Here is a 15,452-nt window from a genome sequence, read left to right as displayed (position 1 = left end):
GACGACTTGACGTTTGTTACGTGTTGACGCTGATGGTTGCTAGGGTTGAAGGCTTTTCCGCGTTCTGTGCTCTCCGTGTATATCAGTCGGTTAGCAGCACCTATCCTCACCCCCGGTGACAGTTATCGGAGAATTATGAATCACGTCCAAGAGCCGGCATGCCAGAATCAGGATGGAAGACAGGAGAAGGGCGCACAGACGGAATGTAACGCCAGAGGTGAGCGAGGTGGAGACGGCTGTCAGTGACTTATCTGGGACCAGGTGCCAGGCCGGCGTCCAGGTCCAGGTCCAGGAGGCTGGGCCAAGGCCTGGAACTGATGTCAGGGCTCAGAGAATCCTGGACACTGGGACGCCGTGTTTTCAAATGTAGTGCCTGTCAATGTTAATCGTTTTCATAAAAACCGAAAGAACTGCGGATGCTGTTAATCCGGAACAAACGCAGAAGCTGCTGGAAGCTCAGCAGGTCTGGCAGCATCTGTGAAGAAAAAAAATCAGATTTAACGTTTTTTTCTTCAAAGATGCTGCCTGACTTGCGGAGGTACCACCGACTTCTGTTTTTAATCATTTTAATTCCGTGGTATCGGTGGCATGCAGCCCGATCCTAACTAATGGTGACAATCCCATAAACAACTTTGGTGTCGCAAAAAGATGTTGACTTAAAGTAGAGGTGTAGAGCTGGATGAACACAGCAGGCCAAGCAGCATCTGAGGAGCAGGAAAGCTGAAGTTTCGGGCCTAGACCCTTCATCAGAAATGGAGGCGAAGGGAGTTCTGAATAAATAGGGATAGAGGAGAAGATAGGTGGAGAGGAGACAGACAAGTCAAAGAGGCAGGGATGGAGCCAGTAAAGGTGAGTGTAGGGGGGGTGGTAGGGAGGAAATAGGTCAGTCCGGGGAGGGCGAACAGGTCAAGGGGGTGGGATGAGGTTAGTAGGTAGGAAATGGGGGTGTCGCTTGAGGTGGGAGGAGGGGATAGGTGAGAGGAAGAACAGGTTGGGGAGGTGGGGACGAGCTGGGCTGGTTTTGGGATTCAGTGGGGGAAGGGGAGATTTTGAAGCTGGTGAAGTCCACATTGATACCATTGAGCTGCAGAGTTCCCAAACGGAATATGAGTTGCTGTTCCTGCAACATTCGGGTGGCATCGTTGTGACACTGCAGGAGGCCCAGGATGGACATGTCCTTTGAGGAATTGGAGGGGGAGTTGAAATGGTTCGTGACTGGGAGGTGCAGTTGTTTATTGCAAACCGAGCATAGGTGTTCTGCAAAGCAGTCCCCAAGCCTCCACTTGGTTTCCCCAATGTAGAGGAGGCCACAACAGGTACAGCAGATGCAGTATACCACATTAGCAGATGTGCAGGTGAACATCTTGATGTGGAAAGTCATCTTGGGGCCTGGGATGAGGGTGAGGGAGGAGGTGTGGGTGCAGGTGTAGCACTTCCTGCGGTTGCAGGGAAAAGTGCTGTGTGTGGTGGGGCTGGAGGGGAGTGTGAAGCGGACAGGGGAATCACAGAGAGAGTGGTCCCTCTAGAAGGCAGACAAGGGTGGGGAGGGAAAAATGTCTTTGGTGGTGGGATCGGATTGCAGATGGCGGAAGTGTCAGAGGATGATGCGTTGGATCCGGAGGTTGGTGGGGTGGTAGGTGAAGATGAGGGGGATTCTTTTTTGGTTGTCATTGCGGGGACGGGGTGTGAGGGAAGAGTTGTGCGAAGTGCAGGAGACATGGTTGAGGGCGTACTCGACCACTGTTGGGGGGATGTTGCGGCCCTTGAAAAACGAGGGCGCCTGCATCTTTCAAGGACCGCAACATCCCCCCCCGCCCCCGAGTGGTCGAGAACGCCCTCGACTGTGTCTCCTGCCCCGCCACACCCAGTATTTTTCCCTGCAACCGCAAGAAGTGCTACACCTGCCCCCACACCACCTCCCTCACTCTCTATCCCAGGCCCCAAGATGACTTTCCACATCAAGCAGATGTTCACCTGCACATCTGCTAATGTAATATACTGCATCTGCTGTACCCGTTGTGGCCTCCTCTACATTGGGGAAACCAAGCGGAGGCTTGGGGACCGCTTTGCAGAACACCTATGCTCAGTTCGCACTAAACAACTGCACCTCCCAGTCGCAAACCATTTCAAGTCTTCCCTCCCATTCCTCAGACGACATGTCCATCCTGGGCCTCCTGCAGTGCCACAACGATGCCACCTGAATGTTGCAGGAACAGCAACTCATATTCTGCTTGGGAAGCCTGCAGCCCAATGGTACCAATGTGGATTTCACAAGCTTCAAAATCTCCCCTCCCCCTGCTGCATCCCAAAACCAGACCAGTTTGTCCCTACTTCCCTAACCTGTTTTTCCTCTCACCTATCTCCTCCTCCCACCTCAAGCGACACCCCCATTTCCTACCTACCAACCTCATCTCATCCCCTTGACCTCATTGGATCGATCTATCTCCTCCATACCCCCCCCCACCACCCCCCCACCCCCCCACCCCTCACCTTTACTGGCTCCATCCCTGCCTCTTTGACTTGTCTGTCTCCTCTCCACCTATCTTTTCCTCTATCCATATTTGATCCGCCTCCCCCTCTCTCCCTATTTATTTCAGAACCCATCTCCCCTCCCCCGTTTCTGATGAAGGGTCTAGGGCGGAAACACCAGCCTTCCTGCTCCTGAGATGCTGCTTGGCCTGCTGTGTTTACCCAGCTCCACACTTTGTTATCTCGGATTCTCCAGCATCTGCAGTTCCTATTATCTCTTGACTTCAAATAATCTCATTGCTTTCAATCCACTTGACTGATATGCAGCCCTTGATAATGTGAAATTTCCTTTGAAATTTATGCCACCATATTTCTTCAGTAAACGACTGCACGGTAAACAGTCTCAATTTAAACACACCTAACTGTTAACCCACTTAAGGGGGAGCAGATGACAACTCATTCAACCATGTACCATCAGAAAGTGAGAAGTTTGTCCTTGCCCCTGATTTCTATTTTGATGTGCCTTCATAGCATATCAAACAGAAAGAGATATATGCTGACTTTGAGCTCAGCTGTCCTTCCACAAATAATTATATCAATAAAATATGTGCCATTCTGTATTCAGTGGACCTACCTCTCAGCATGACCGGATAGCTTTTATTCTATGTGATACCAATCGCCTGCGTTCTGTGGGCCCCCGGACTTTTGTGTCTGATTGGCAATTATTTCTATCTAAAAACAAATGTGCCAAAAATTTCCGAAGAGAAATAGAGAAAAACAAAAGAAAATCTGAAAAGAAGTGTTTGCTGAACTATAATCTAAGAAGAAGGAGCTGCACTGCTCACCGTTTTCACATGCCTATGGGCTGCCCAGGACAGACAAAAGCAATTCCCTTTATGCCCTATCTCTGACCAGTTCTGCACATTAGCTGGCCAAATGGTTAGGCGAATTGCCCATCACCATCATTCCGCCTCCACACCTTCCCACCTCACCTCCCCTGCCTTTATCTGCAGCGCCCCCTACCCCCACATCCAGTTCTGAACAAGGTAATACCCAAAACGCTCCTTTCCTCCAGATGCTACCTGGCCTGTTGTGTTCTTCCAGCTTCTTGTTTGTCAACTACTGGTGAATTGCTTCAAATAGTTTTGAGCAAATATTCCAGTTAAGATTTTCTTCACATTTGTACAGACCGTACACGACAATAGTCATCTGCTGGTTTAGCATTGCTTGCATAGTTCACCAATGTATTATTCAAGGAAGCCAGAGACAGCTGACTGCAGTATTCTATCATGGTGATCTATTCTGCCACCATTGTGTGAATCAGTATTCACTTGAACTTATCAACTCATACATATGTGTGCCATTTAAAATACACTAATAATGTCCAAATAGTTGGTGTTGCCATGGGATTATCATTAGGCCCAGGCCTTACAAATACCTTTGTTGGATTCCACCTTTGATGGAAAGCCACCTAAGCTCTTACCATTTCCATATTTCCAATATATAAATGACACATTTGCTACAATTAAATCTGCAGCTGCATGTAAGATTTTCCTTACACTTTCATATTCAGGTGTGAAATGGAATAGTCAAATAAGCTCCCTTTTCTTGTTGTTCAATTGTAGAAATCAGCCATCAAGTTCCCTAGAACTGTTTACTACACATCTACCTTCTTTGGTCAGCGTACACATCGGAATTCCTACATTTCCATATGCTGCTACATTGGCCTTGGTTGCAATCTTATAAATGGAGCTGAAGTCAGTTGTTCACCATGCAAACCTGATGTTAAAATGAGCCGCAACAAAGCTATCCTATGGGTTGGTGGTTACCTTGATCAGATAATTTGTTTGCCCCATTTTATACAAACTCATGAAAAGACCTATTTATTGTTGATTCTGAAAACTGCTGAATCTACCTCAGACAATGCTGGAAGGTATTTTTAAACATTTGACAAACAGGTGAAGCTAGATATTTTATACAGTTACTATTCAGTAGAAACAGACATAGTATTCACGAGTAACAAGATGCTGACGTCAAGCCAAAATTTTAGATGCAATTTTGCAATTGGACAGCATTTGCTGGATAGCCCTGAGTGTGTGAAGAAATATGCTGTCAGCCAATTTAGGATTGTCAGGCATGCTTGAAGTATGGCTTGTATAGACTGCAAGCTTTGTTATAACAATACAAAGGTCCCTGTATATTACAGACAGAAAGAACATGTAAGCACATCGCCTCAACTCAACAAAATAGATGTCAGCTAATCATTTTTTCATTTCTCCAGGCAATGCTCTGACCAATCAGAGTCATTTTATAATTTAAATAATAACTGGTGTGTAATTTAAACATCATCTGTTAGATAGCTGTCAGTAGTGATGCATTCTTCATGGCAAAACCTCTACTGATGAGAGTCTAACCAAGCAGCACACTGCTCTGTATAAATGTTGGTTTTCTCCTTGAATTGGTATTCCTGCAAACTGTCCTGTTGAGTGAACTGGCAAAGATTCAACAAAATGTGTCTTAATTTAAGCAAAACTCAATTTCTGTAAATTCAAACAAGCTATCACTGCTATAATTGGGAAAACTAAAGCCATTGTTTTGGCCCCTCAATCTCAAACTCTGTTCCTCTTGCCACTAATTCCACCCTCTGCCCTGCCTTTAGACTGAACTAAACTGTTTTCGACTGTTATACTCACGTAAATCAAATGTCATAAATCAAGCCTTCTCTTCCTGGAGTCGTACCAAATGTTAAGGTCATTTTTAAAAGTAAACACAGTACTCCAGTTTCCTGACTTTCAGACCCGGGTTGACAAAAAGTACAAGACCAGGTTTCTGTACTAAACGAACATTATTATTTATTCTAAATAATTAGACTATAGCTGGTGGTAATAAGATTTAAACAATTGGCATATAACACTGTTACCTACAACTCTAATCTAATAAAATCCCCTTACACATACACACAAACAAAATGCTGCTTCTTGGTTACCCCTCTCCAAAATGCTTCCATTGGCTTGCAAGAGGCATAGTGTGGCGAGTTCATTTTTAAAATGTCTCTGAATTATCAAAATCTTAGCTTACAGCTACTTCTGAAAGTACCTTGTTCTTTTTTGGGCTTTTACTGTAGAGAACAGAATGATTTCCTGAACTGGTAGATATTTGATGACTTCTTTGTATCTTATTCAGAGCCCCAAGCTGTTTAGTCAGCAGAAGGCCTTTGGTATTGATAGACTCGTCAGCTACTTATACCAATCAAAACTCCACCTGCATTTGTACTTTAAACACTGCTCGAACAAGCAGCTGTATAAATGTTGCTTACAATTAGTTCAGGTATTAAAATAGTAAAATACAGAAAAACTGAAAATAATATGACTTATACAACATATAGAGTCATAGAGATGTACTGCACGGAAACAGACCTTGCGTTCCAACTTGTCCAGGCTGACCAGATGTCCTAAATAAATCTAGTCCCATTTGCCAGCATTTGTCCCATATCCCTCTAAACCCTTTGTATTCGTATACCCATCCAGATGCCTTTTTAAATGTTGTAATTGTACCAGTCTCCACACTTTCTCTGCCTGCTCATTCTGTACACACACCACCTTTTTTGTGAAAAAGTTGCCCCTTAGGTCCCTTTTAAATCTTCCCCCTCTCACTTTAAATCTATGCCCTCAAATTTTTCACCCACCCCTGGGAAAAGACCTTGGCTATTGACCTATCCATATGCCTCATGATTTTATAAACCTCTATATTGTCACCCCTCACCCTCCAACACTTCAGGGAAAATAGCCCAGCCTACACGGTTTCTCCCTGTAGCTCAAACCCTCCAACCCAGGCAATATCCTCATAAATCTTTTCTGAACCATTTCAAGTTCCACAACATCCTTCTTGTAGCAGGGAGACCGGAATTGCACGCAGTATTCCAAAAGTGGCTTAAGCAATGTCCTGTACAACCGTAACGTAACTTCCAAACTCCTTTATGCACTTAGCAATAAAGGCAAGCATACCAAATACCTTCTTCACTATCCTGTCTTCCTGGGACTCCGCTTTCAAGGAACTAAGAACCTGCACTCCAAGGTCTCTTTGTTCAGCAACATTCCCCAGGACCTTACCATTAGATTTTTTAATCCTGCCATGATTTGTCTTTTCAAAATGCAGTACCTTACATTTACATTTATCAAAATTGAGTTCCATCTGCCATTCCTTGGCCCATTGGGCCATTTGATCTCTGAGGTAACCTTCTTTACTGTCCACTCCACTTCTAATTTTGGTGTCATCTGCAAACTTAGTAACCATATCTCCTATGTTCACAACCAAGCCATTTACATAAATGACAAAAAGCAGTGGAGTCCAGCACCAATCCTTGTAGCACACTGCTGATCACAGGCCTCCAGTCTGAAAAACAACTCTCCACCATCACCCTTTGTCTCCTGTCTTTGAGCCAGTTCTATATCCAAATGGTTAGTTCTCCCTGTATTCCACGAGATCTAACCTTGTTAATTAGTCAATGAGGAACCTTGTCAAATGCCTTACTGAACTCCATATAGATCATTTCCACCTTTCTGCCTTCATTAATTAGCTTCATTACTTCTTCAAAAAACTTAGTCAAGTTAGGAGACACTGTTTCCCGCACACACAGCCATTTTGACTATCCCTAATCAGTCCTTGCCTTTCCAAACACATGCAAATCCTTTCCCTCGGGATTCCCTCCAACAACTTGCCCACCATCAGTGTCAGGCTCACCTACCTATGAAGAACCTAGTTGACTAACGTCCTTTAGGGAAGGATGTCTGTTGTCCTTAAACCTAGAGTGGTCTGCACGTGTCTCCAGAGCCACAGCAATATGGTTGAGTCTTAACTGCAGTCACCAATTAAACAGTTGGAGTTAGGCAATAAATGCTAGTTTTGCTAACAGCATATACTTCCCATGAAGCAATTTTTTAAAAGAGTAAGTAGTGGCACTAGATAGTCACTCTTAGTGATGAGTTGAAGTCTTCAATACATTGAATATTTTGTGTCCTTGGTACCCTCACTGCTTCTTTCAAAGAGTGTACAACATACAGGAAAATTGATTCATCAGCAGAGGGAGGAAGTAGGTAGGAAGGTTACTTGTCCATCTGATACTATGCCATTCCATGGACTTTAGAATCAACGTTGAGAATCTCAGGACAACACCCAACTGACCATATTCTATGATATCATCACCTTTGATGAATCTAACCATACTCAGGAATGATGATGGAAGAGGCTGAAACATTGGCTGAATGGTATGACTTTGAGAATTAGCTCAATGTCGGCTGGTGCTAGACTATTTTGAAAAAGTTCTCTCAAGTTTTGTACAAAGATGTTAGTAAAGAGGACTTTGTGGAGTTGACAGGGCAAGTTGTATCGATACTATTTCAGGTGTACAGGTCAATTCTGGGTGGTGTATCCAGTTTTCATCCTTTTCAACTTTTCTAGAGCAGTTTGGTACAACTGAGCGAGTTACCAAGCCATTCCAAAGGGCAATTAAGAAACAAGATAAGGCCAAAGTTACAACAGTCTTTTGCACCAATTATTTCATGGGATCTGAGTGTCACGAGCAAAGCCAGCAATTGTTGCCTGTGCCTAATTTTGTTTACCAACCGAAGCCTATGAAAAATACACTTCAACACTCAGATGTGGAATTTATTTGCCAAATTGATTCTCTTGCATATACCAGTCCCTATGTCCCTCCTCAATAGGACTGTTTTCCCAAATTTTAAACCAATCATACCTCAGCCTGTGAGGATTCTACTGCTCACACCAACCTGTAAGATTTTGGGCTCTGGAGCTACAGATACCCAAAGAAACAAATTATTTGTACGTAATTTTAGAATAGTTTATTAAGAAGCAGCAGTTTAGGTTTAGCATCCAGTTTTGACTGTTTACACAACTGTGAATACTTCTGGTCATTTTTCTGTATTACAGATGTTTGTTTTAACGTAAGTTGTTTCTCTAGGAATGCAGGCCAAGGTATTTTAAGATATCTGTGAAATTTAGGCTGGTATCCTGTCACCAGGTCACCCTCTATTTACGTATGCATAGGACATGACATTGACTCAGCTAGCTCAGAGCTGGGTCCTAGAGTGAACAGAACCTCCTGTTTATATCTGTCAGCCAGGGCACCCTGATTTGACCAGGTTAACAGTCCCAGTTAGGGAACTCATTTTCTGAGGTCCACCTGGCTGACCTCGTTCCAATCACTCCAGGGGGATTATTCCATTATTGGATATACTTTTTGATAAGTTAATCTGTTAGTATTATCTTTATTGAGTGGAAACTTAATTTGGTAATATGCATGTTAAGATGCCTTCTTTATTTCCTAGGACTGAGCCCTAGACTCTCAAAAGTAAACTTTTTCACTCTCCTTAGTCTGTGGATGGAACTTTTTCCAAATAATGAACAAAAGACAATTCAGGTATGGTATTTGGCCAAAGATCATACTGAAGGAGCTGTTTAATAATATGCAAAGGTACATGGATTATATGTCTTGCCAGTTACATCAACCTATCACTGACATATTGGGTTCTGTTTTTCTATTTTAGTCATTAAGACACCTTTTGCTGTTATCATTCATTTTTGTATAATTCTAGTCATACTAACTATTGTATACTTTTATATACTTGAGCAGTTTTCGTATACTATGTACAGTCACTTACAGACAGGATGCTGCAAAATTTTGCAGTAATGTACATTGTACATAAATGGAACAGAAATGCAGATGGGTTCATGGACTAACGGGATGTTGGTAGCTAAAGTAGTTTTATTGATGGTATGCGCAATAACATTTAAGCATTTATCTATTATTTTCAATATTCTATAATGTTTGCATATATATAACCTGTTAGGTATCTTTTACATTTCAATCTGTGGTTCACATACACAACATTCCCAGCTAACATGCTGAATAGATATTACGTTTAGTATTTTCTATTAGGAAATTTGAGATATGCCATGTAAAACTGCTGTTAATCTTTTTCTCATCCTGAAAGCTAGTTATTTGTACACTTTTAGTCATAGAATGACTACACAACAATCCCTTGACCTGTCCATCCTCTCCAGACTGACCTATCCCCGCCCTACCTCACCACCTATACTCTCCTCTCCACCTATCTTCTCCTCTATCCATCTTCGGTCCACGTCCCTCTCTCTCCCTATTTATTTCAGAATCTTCTCCCCATCCCCCTTTTCTGATGAAGGGTCTAAGCCCGAAACGTCAGCTTTTGTGCTCCTAAGATGCTGCTTGGCCTGCTGTGTTCATCCAGCTCCACACTTTGTTATCTCAACCAAGTCTCCCTGTTGCCATCTCCCAATCATAAAGGACTTGTTCCATGTTGCTGTCCTTAAACTATTCTTGATATTTTAAACAGAAGTCTGCAATAACACAGCTTCTGATTCTTCTCCCCTTTCCTGGAGGAAGGTGTTATTTTACTTAAATAAGATTTTTCTGTCACTTAGGATAAATTGTTTATGCTTTTCTTATCTTAATTGAAAATAGACCTAAGTTGGTATTGGGACAACTAGGTGTAGAGCTGGATGAATATTGGCAGGCCAAGCAGCTGATCTGAAGAAGGGTCTAGGCCCGAAACACCAGCTCTCCTGCTCCTATGATGCTGCTTGGCCTGCTGTGTTCATCCAGCTCTACACCACGTTGTCTCATTCTCCAGCATCTGCAGTTCCTACTATCTCTGAGTTGGTATTGGGGCAGTTTGTTTCAGAGTAGATGGAAACGTTGCTTTAAAAAAAGATTTTATAGTAGAACTTTTAAAAATAACTGGGAAGACTTAGCTAGCCAAGGAAATTTATTAAATACTACAGACATCAGTGGAGTTGGGAAACGAATGAAATGTTAGAGCAGGAAGTAACTTACCTGTACACTACATTTTCAGGTTACCCACACAACTGATAATTTAATATTGTCAGAATTGAAAGTAAACTTTTTTCCAATACTTTGGACATTGTCTTGTATCATAGTGTTCTCTACAGCTTATGAAGTCCCAGTTTTGCTACTAATCTGTGCTGAATTGGTTGATCTCATTTGGGCTAGTACCTGGATGTTACAGTTGCCACCTTAGAAGGGTAGGAAGTATCAGGCACAGTTCTGGCTCCTGATAGCTACACACTAATCAATCCATGAAAGCTGTACATGGATAGAATTGGGTTGTGCCGCAACATTGGCCTCCACCATTCCTAGGGCAATCTTGTCACCATTCCCTGCATTTCTCACATAATTAATGGCAAATGGATCAAATAGAGATATTGTTAATATGTCATTCTCTGTGAATGTCATGTCTTCGAGCAAGAAAATGGGCAGAAATTTGAGGGGATTAGGAGGTAAATGGGAACGTGGGGGCAAGGGGTTGAATTAATTACTGGCCTGAATGTAGGAGGGCTGGTGAGAAGATCTTGATAACTGTAATGTGTACAACAAGTAAACTGTAGAACTCTTAAAAGGAACACATCCACATTTTTGAGAATGCACTCTAAATGTTCAATAATTTGACCTATTCATAGTAAATGGAGAAGTGTTCTAATGATTTTGGTGAAATTGTGTTTTCGCTTTTTATAATTAATCCTGAGTACTAATTTATTCTCAGTATGATCATTCACTTTGCAGTACAGTAGCTTAGCATGGAAGGACACGTGGTGGGAAAGAATACTACAACCATTTTACGCATGGGAAGATACTGGCATCAATGCTGGGTTGAATTATTAACTAACTTGTTGGTGCTGCCAGTTGAGTGAATGTTATTAAGACATCAGAAGAAATGCTTGTTCTGCGAATATTATCAGGCCTCTTTAAGTCAAGTGAGCCCCGAAAGCAGATAACGATGCTTGTAATCTAATCTAAATGATGAGCCCTGGAGAGTCAGTTGATATGTATCTTAAACCTACAACTTTACAACCTAGAGGTAATGCATTTGCTCGTCTTCCTGTCCCTGCAGCTCAGATAATTGAATGACAGAGGTAAGGTAAATGTAAAATTAAGTAGAAGACTATGCCAAAGTTGATGTTATCCAACTCAAACTTAGTCCATCACCTGTCGATTCAATGAGAGTTAAACCACTTCTGAGTGTCCTTTCGCCATTTCAGTGATATACATCTCTTATCTCTGACTCCAGATGACATAACACTGAGATGGTGCTGCCTGTCTGAGGTGTCGTATTTTGGATGGGCAGTAAACTAAGATTCCACTTGGTCTCCCAGGTGGATGAAAAAGCTGCATGCTACCATTCAAAAGAAGAGCAAGAGGGTTATCCCTGTTATCCTAGTTGTTAATTCCCTTTCAATCAAATCCCTAAAATAAATGATTGGATCAATTATCACATTAGTTGTCAGATTTTCCTGTGTGCAGATTCATAGCTGTGTTTGCTATGTTACAATGCTTCAAAAGTACATACTTAATTGACTTTGGACCTTTATGCAGTCATAAGACGATACATACCTTAGTGGAGGAAAATATTTCAGGCTAATATATATTTATAAATATAATTGCCAAAAAAGTTGCAATTATGTCCTGTACATTAATAAACAAAAAAGTTGGCAGAAAATAATGGAATAGAAAAGATGGTCTATGAATTAGATCATAGAAATGTAGAGGATAGAAACACACCCTTCAGTGCAACTCGTCTGTGCTGACCAGATATCCTAAATTAATCTCGTCCCATTTGCCAGCATTTAGCCCATATCCCTCTATTCATGTACCTGTCCAGATGCCTTTTCAATGTTGTAATTGTTCCAGCCCCTACCACATCCTCTGGCAGCTTGTTCCATACACTGCATGAAGTTGCTTCTCAGGTTCCTTTTATATCTTTCCCTCTCACCATAAACCTAGACGCTCTAGTTTTGGACTCCTCTACCCTGGGGAAAAGACCTAGGCTATTCACCCTATCTATGCCCTTCATGATTTTATAAACTTCCATAAGGTCACGCCTGATCCTCTGCCGTTCCAGGGAAGATACTCCCAGCCTATTCGGCCTCTCCCTATAGGTCAAAACCTCCAAACCTGGCAACATCCTTGTAAATCATTTTCTGAGCCATTTCAAGTTTTACGACCTCTTTCCTATAGGTGGGAGACCAGAATTGAACTCGGTATTCCAAAAGTGGCCTAACCAATGTTCTGTACAACTGCAACATGACCCCCTATTCATATACTCATTGCACTGACTAATAAAGGCAAGCCTACCAAGCACACTCTCCACTACCTTGTCTACGTGTATCTCCACCTTTCAAGGGACTATGAACCTGTACTCCAAGGTCTCTTTGTTTGGCAACACTCCCCAGAAATTGCAAATCATTGCACGTGCTGCCTGAACTCTGTTACTCAGAAGTTGACTTGACGAAACCAACACATTGCCTGTGACTTCCCTTAATTTCATGTTGCTCACTGCTGAATATTTCGCCATTAATCGCTATTTTTAATCATCCTGTTCAAAGATATGTTATTACACATCTCTAGACCAGGGGAGGCAATGGCCTAGTGATATTATCACTGGACTGTTAATCCGGAGACCCAGATAATGTTGTGGGGACCTGGGTTTGAATCCCGTCATCGCAGATGGTGGAATTTGAATTCAATAAGTATCTGGAATTAAGAATCTAATGATGACCATTCTAATGATGACATTGTCAATTGTCAGGAAAAACCCATTTGGTTCACTAGTGTCCTATAGGGAAGGAAACTGCCATCCTTACCTGGTTTGGCCTACATGTGACTCCAGACCCACAGCAATGTGGTTGACTCTTAAGTGCCCTCTGGGCAATTAAGGATGGGCAATAAATGGCCAGTGATGTCCTCACCCTGTGAATAAATAAAGAAAAACAAGGTGGGACTAGAACCCAGGTCTCCAGTAATTAATAGCACTAATACCCTTTTAACAATGTGATAATTGTTAAATACAGGCAGTCAAATTCTCTATACCCAAAAGTGAGCAATTTAAAAAATAACTCATTCCTTGAGTTAATGAATTGTTGGGCAGCTTTTAAAATGTCAAATTATCGTTAAAATTGTCTTTTTAATCTTTCCCATCGGTCCTCTGAATCAGTCTTTATTGCCGTTCCTCTTTTTGTGCTAAGATTTAACTTTAAATTCAACCACTTTATCCATACATCTGATTGGCTAAGAAGATAGACTGTTTGGCCCTAGGTTTTCTGTTACCCTTGCAATGCTGTTTGCTTACACCTCCAGCAACATGACAGGCAAAGAATATTTTAAGAAAGAGAATGGTAAAAATGTTCATTAAAAAGGTATGCTTAAAGGTGTGTCCCTCCCATAAATTCTACCCCACCCAACTGTCTCAAATTGACTCGAAGGAGCAGCCTTGCATCCTATAAAGTATAACTCCAACATTTACCAGCCAATTAGTGGAACCATTTTAGCAATTTTTTAAAAAAAGTAGTTGATTTGAAAAAGCCTAATTACAATGAGAAACTAAAGAATCCTTTTTATCTAAGCATGACTTTGCAAGAAGTGAAAGAATATAAACTTCACATCCTGAGCTTGCATCATTGTGTGAGGAAATCCTTTCAAAATTAATGTCTCTCATCACCGTCTAGATCTAATTTTTAGTTGAGTTTTCTCAGTTTATCAATAATTGCCTGAGTGTTAAATCCCACATTAAAGATTAATATAGTCAATTGGAAAAGAACAATTGTTAATGTTATTACTGTTTGGATGTGGGAGGGATTGGGAGACTGACATTAATTGTCCATCCCAAGTTCTACTGAAAAGGTGGTAAGCTGCTTCTTTGTAGTACTGTCCTAGGGAGGAAGGGAGTTCCATTATTTTAACCCAGAGGCAATGAAGGACAATGAACGTGCAAGTCAGGTTGATGTCTAACTTACAGGAGTATTTGGAAGTGGAGGGGTTTGGACTGCTATATCCTAGATGATGTTGAGCTTCTTCAGATGCAATGCAGTTACATCCTCAAGACACACGGTAAGCATTCCATCGTACTCCTGAACTGTGTCATGTAGGTGAGGGAAACGTTTTGTGGAGTTGGAAGGTGAGCCATGCTCTGGAGGAGAGCTAACCTCTGGTCTACTGTTTTGCTATGGCATTTATGTGGCTGATACAGTTTATCAAGTTCTTGCTTTCAATTTCAAAACTAGTTTTCTTTATTTCCAGTATTTTATGTTTTAATTTTATGTCACATGGTGTTTTGTTTTCATTTTTTAGCGACGAAGAAATGGCCTGGTTGTGGTGCATAATTCAAAGATTATCGGCCTGCATTGTTCAAGCACAGAGTTGCATGCAGGCCAAATTGCTGTTGTCAAACATGGGTCAAAGTTGAAAGATTGCGATCTCTATTTCTCAAGAAAACCATGCTCAACCTGTTTAAAGATGGTTTTAAATGGTATGCACATCAGAAATGTATTTGGTAAAGTACCTTGCCTCACAGTAGAATTGTTCATAAAATTGAATAGGGACAGTAGCAAAGGAGTGTAAAATTGTCTAATAAACAGAGACCAGAGGGTAATGATGAATGGTCATATTTTGGATAGGAGGAAAATGTTGAGTGTTGTTCCCCAGAAATACCAAAAATACTTTGACAAATTTATACAAATGCTTCTGACCTGGTGTGTGGGTATAATTTCAAAGCTTACAGCTGAGGTAGCTCTTTCAAGTCAAGTAAACAGTGAGGAGGGTAGTTACAGATTTCAGGAGAATGTAGACTTGGTGAAATGGGCAGACGTGTGACAGATGAAATTTAATGAGGAGAATTGTGAAGTAGAAACAAAAATGAGTAGGCAAAAGCTTTTGAAAGGTAATTAGATGTATACATGAAGAGGAATAATTTGTAGGGCTAAGTGGAAGAAGCAGGGACAAGGAATAATTGGATATCTCTTTCAGCAAGGTAGCCGGTAGTTTGTGTTGAAGACCTTTTTTCTGTGTTGTTATTTTGTGAAATAAAATTGTAAAATTGCCACTAAACAAAAATCCACTTTTTCAATTTCAATTTTTT

The 15,452-nt window shown here is 41.5% G+C and overlaps 1 protein-coding gene across 3 annotated transcripts in view; it reads left to right on the top strand.

Moving 5' to 3' along the window:
• The first annotated feature begins 28 nt into the window (after nt 1–28).
• Nucleotides 29–15,452, top strand: part of cdadc1 (cytidine and dCMP deaminase domain containing 1) — a 43,555-nt gene continuing 28,131 nt past the window's right edge. For 2 of the 3 annotated variants that reach the window (XM_048541147.2, XM_048541150.2), the window contains exons 1-3: nt 29–217; nt 8,814–8,905; nt 14,666–14,843. In XM_048541147.2, coding sequence (XP_048397104.1) covers nt 136–217; nt 8,814–8,905; nt 14,666–14,843 — 352 coding nt within the window. In that variant the 5' untranslated portion in view covers nt 29–135. The remainder of the gene's footprint in view (nt 218–8,813; nt 8,906–14,665; nt 14,844–15,452) is intronic. The other variant, XM_048541148.2, reaches the window with a different exon arrangement.

Source organism: Stegostoma tigrinum, chromosome 12, assembly GCF_030684315.1.
Source record: "Stegostoma tigrinum isolate sSteTig4 chromosome 12, sSteTig4.hap1, whole genome shotgun sequence".
Taxonomy (NCBI): Eukaryota; Metazoa; Chordata; class Chondrichthyes; order Orectolobiformes; family Stegostomatidae; genus Stegostoma; species Stegostoma tigrinum.
This window is presented reverse-complemented; position numbering and strand designations above follow the sequence as displayed.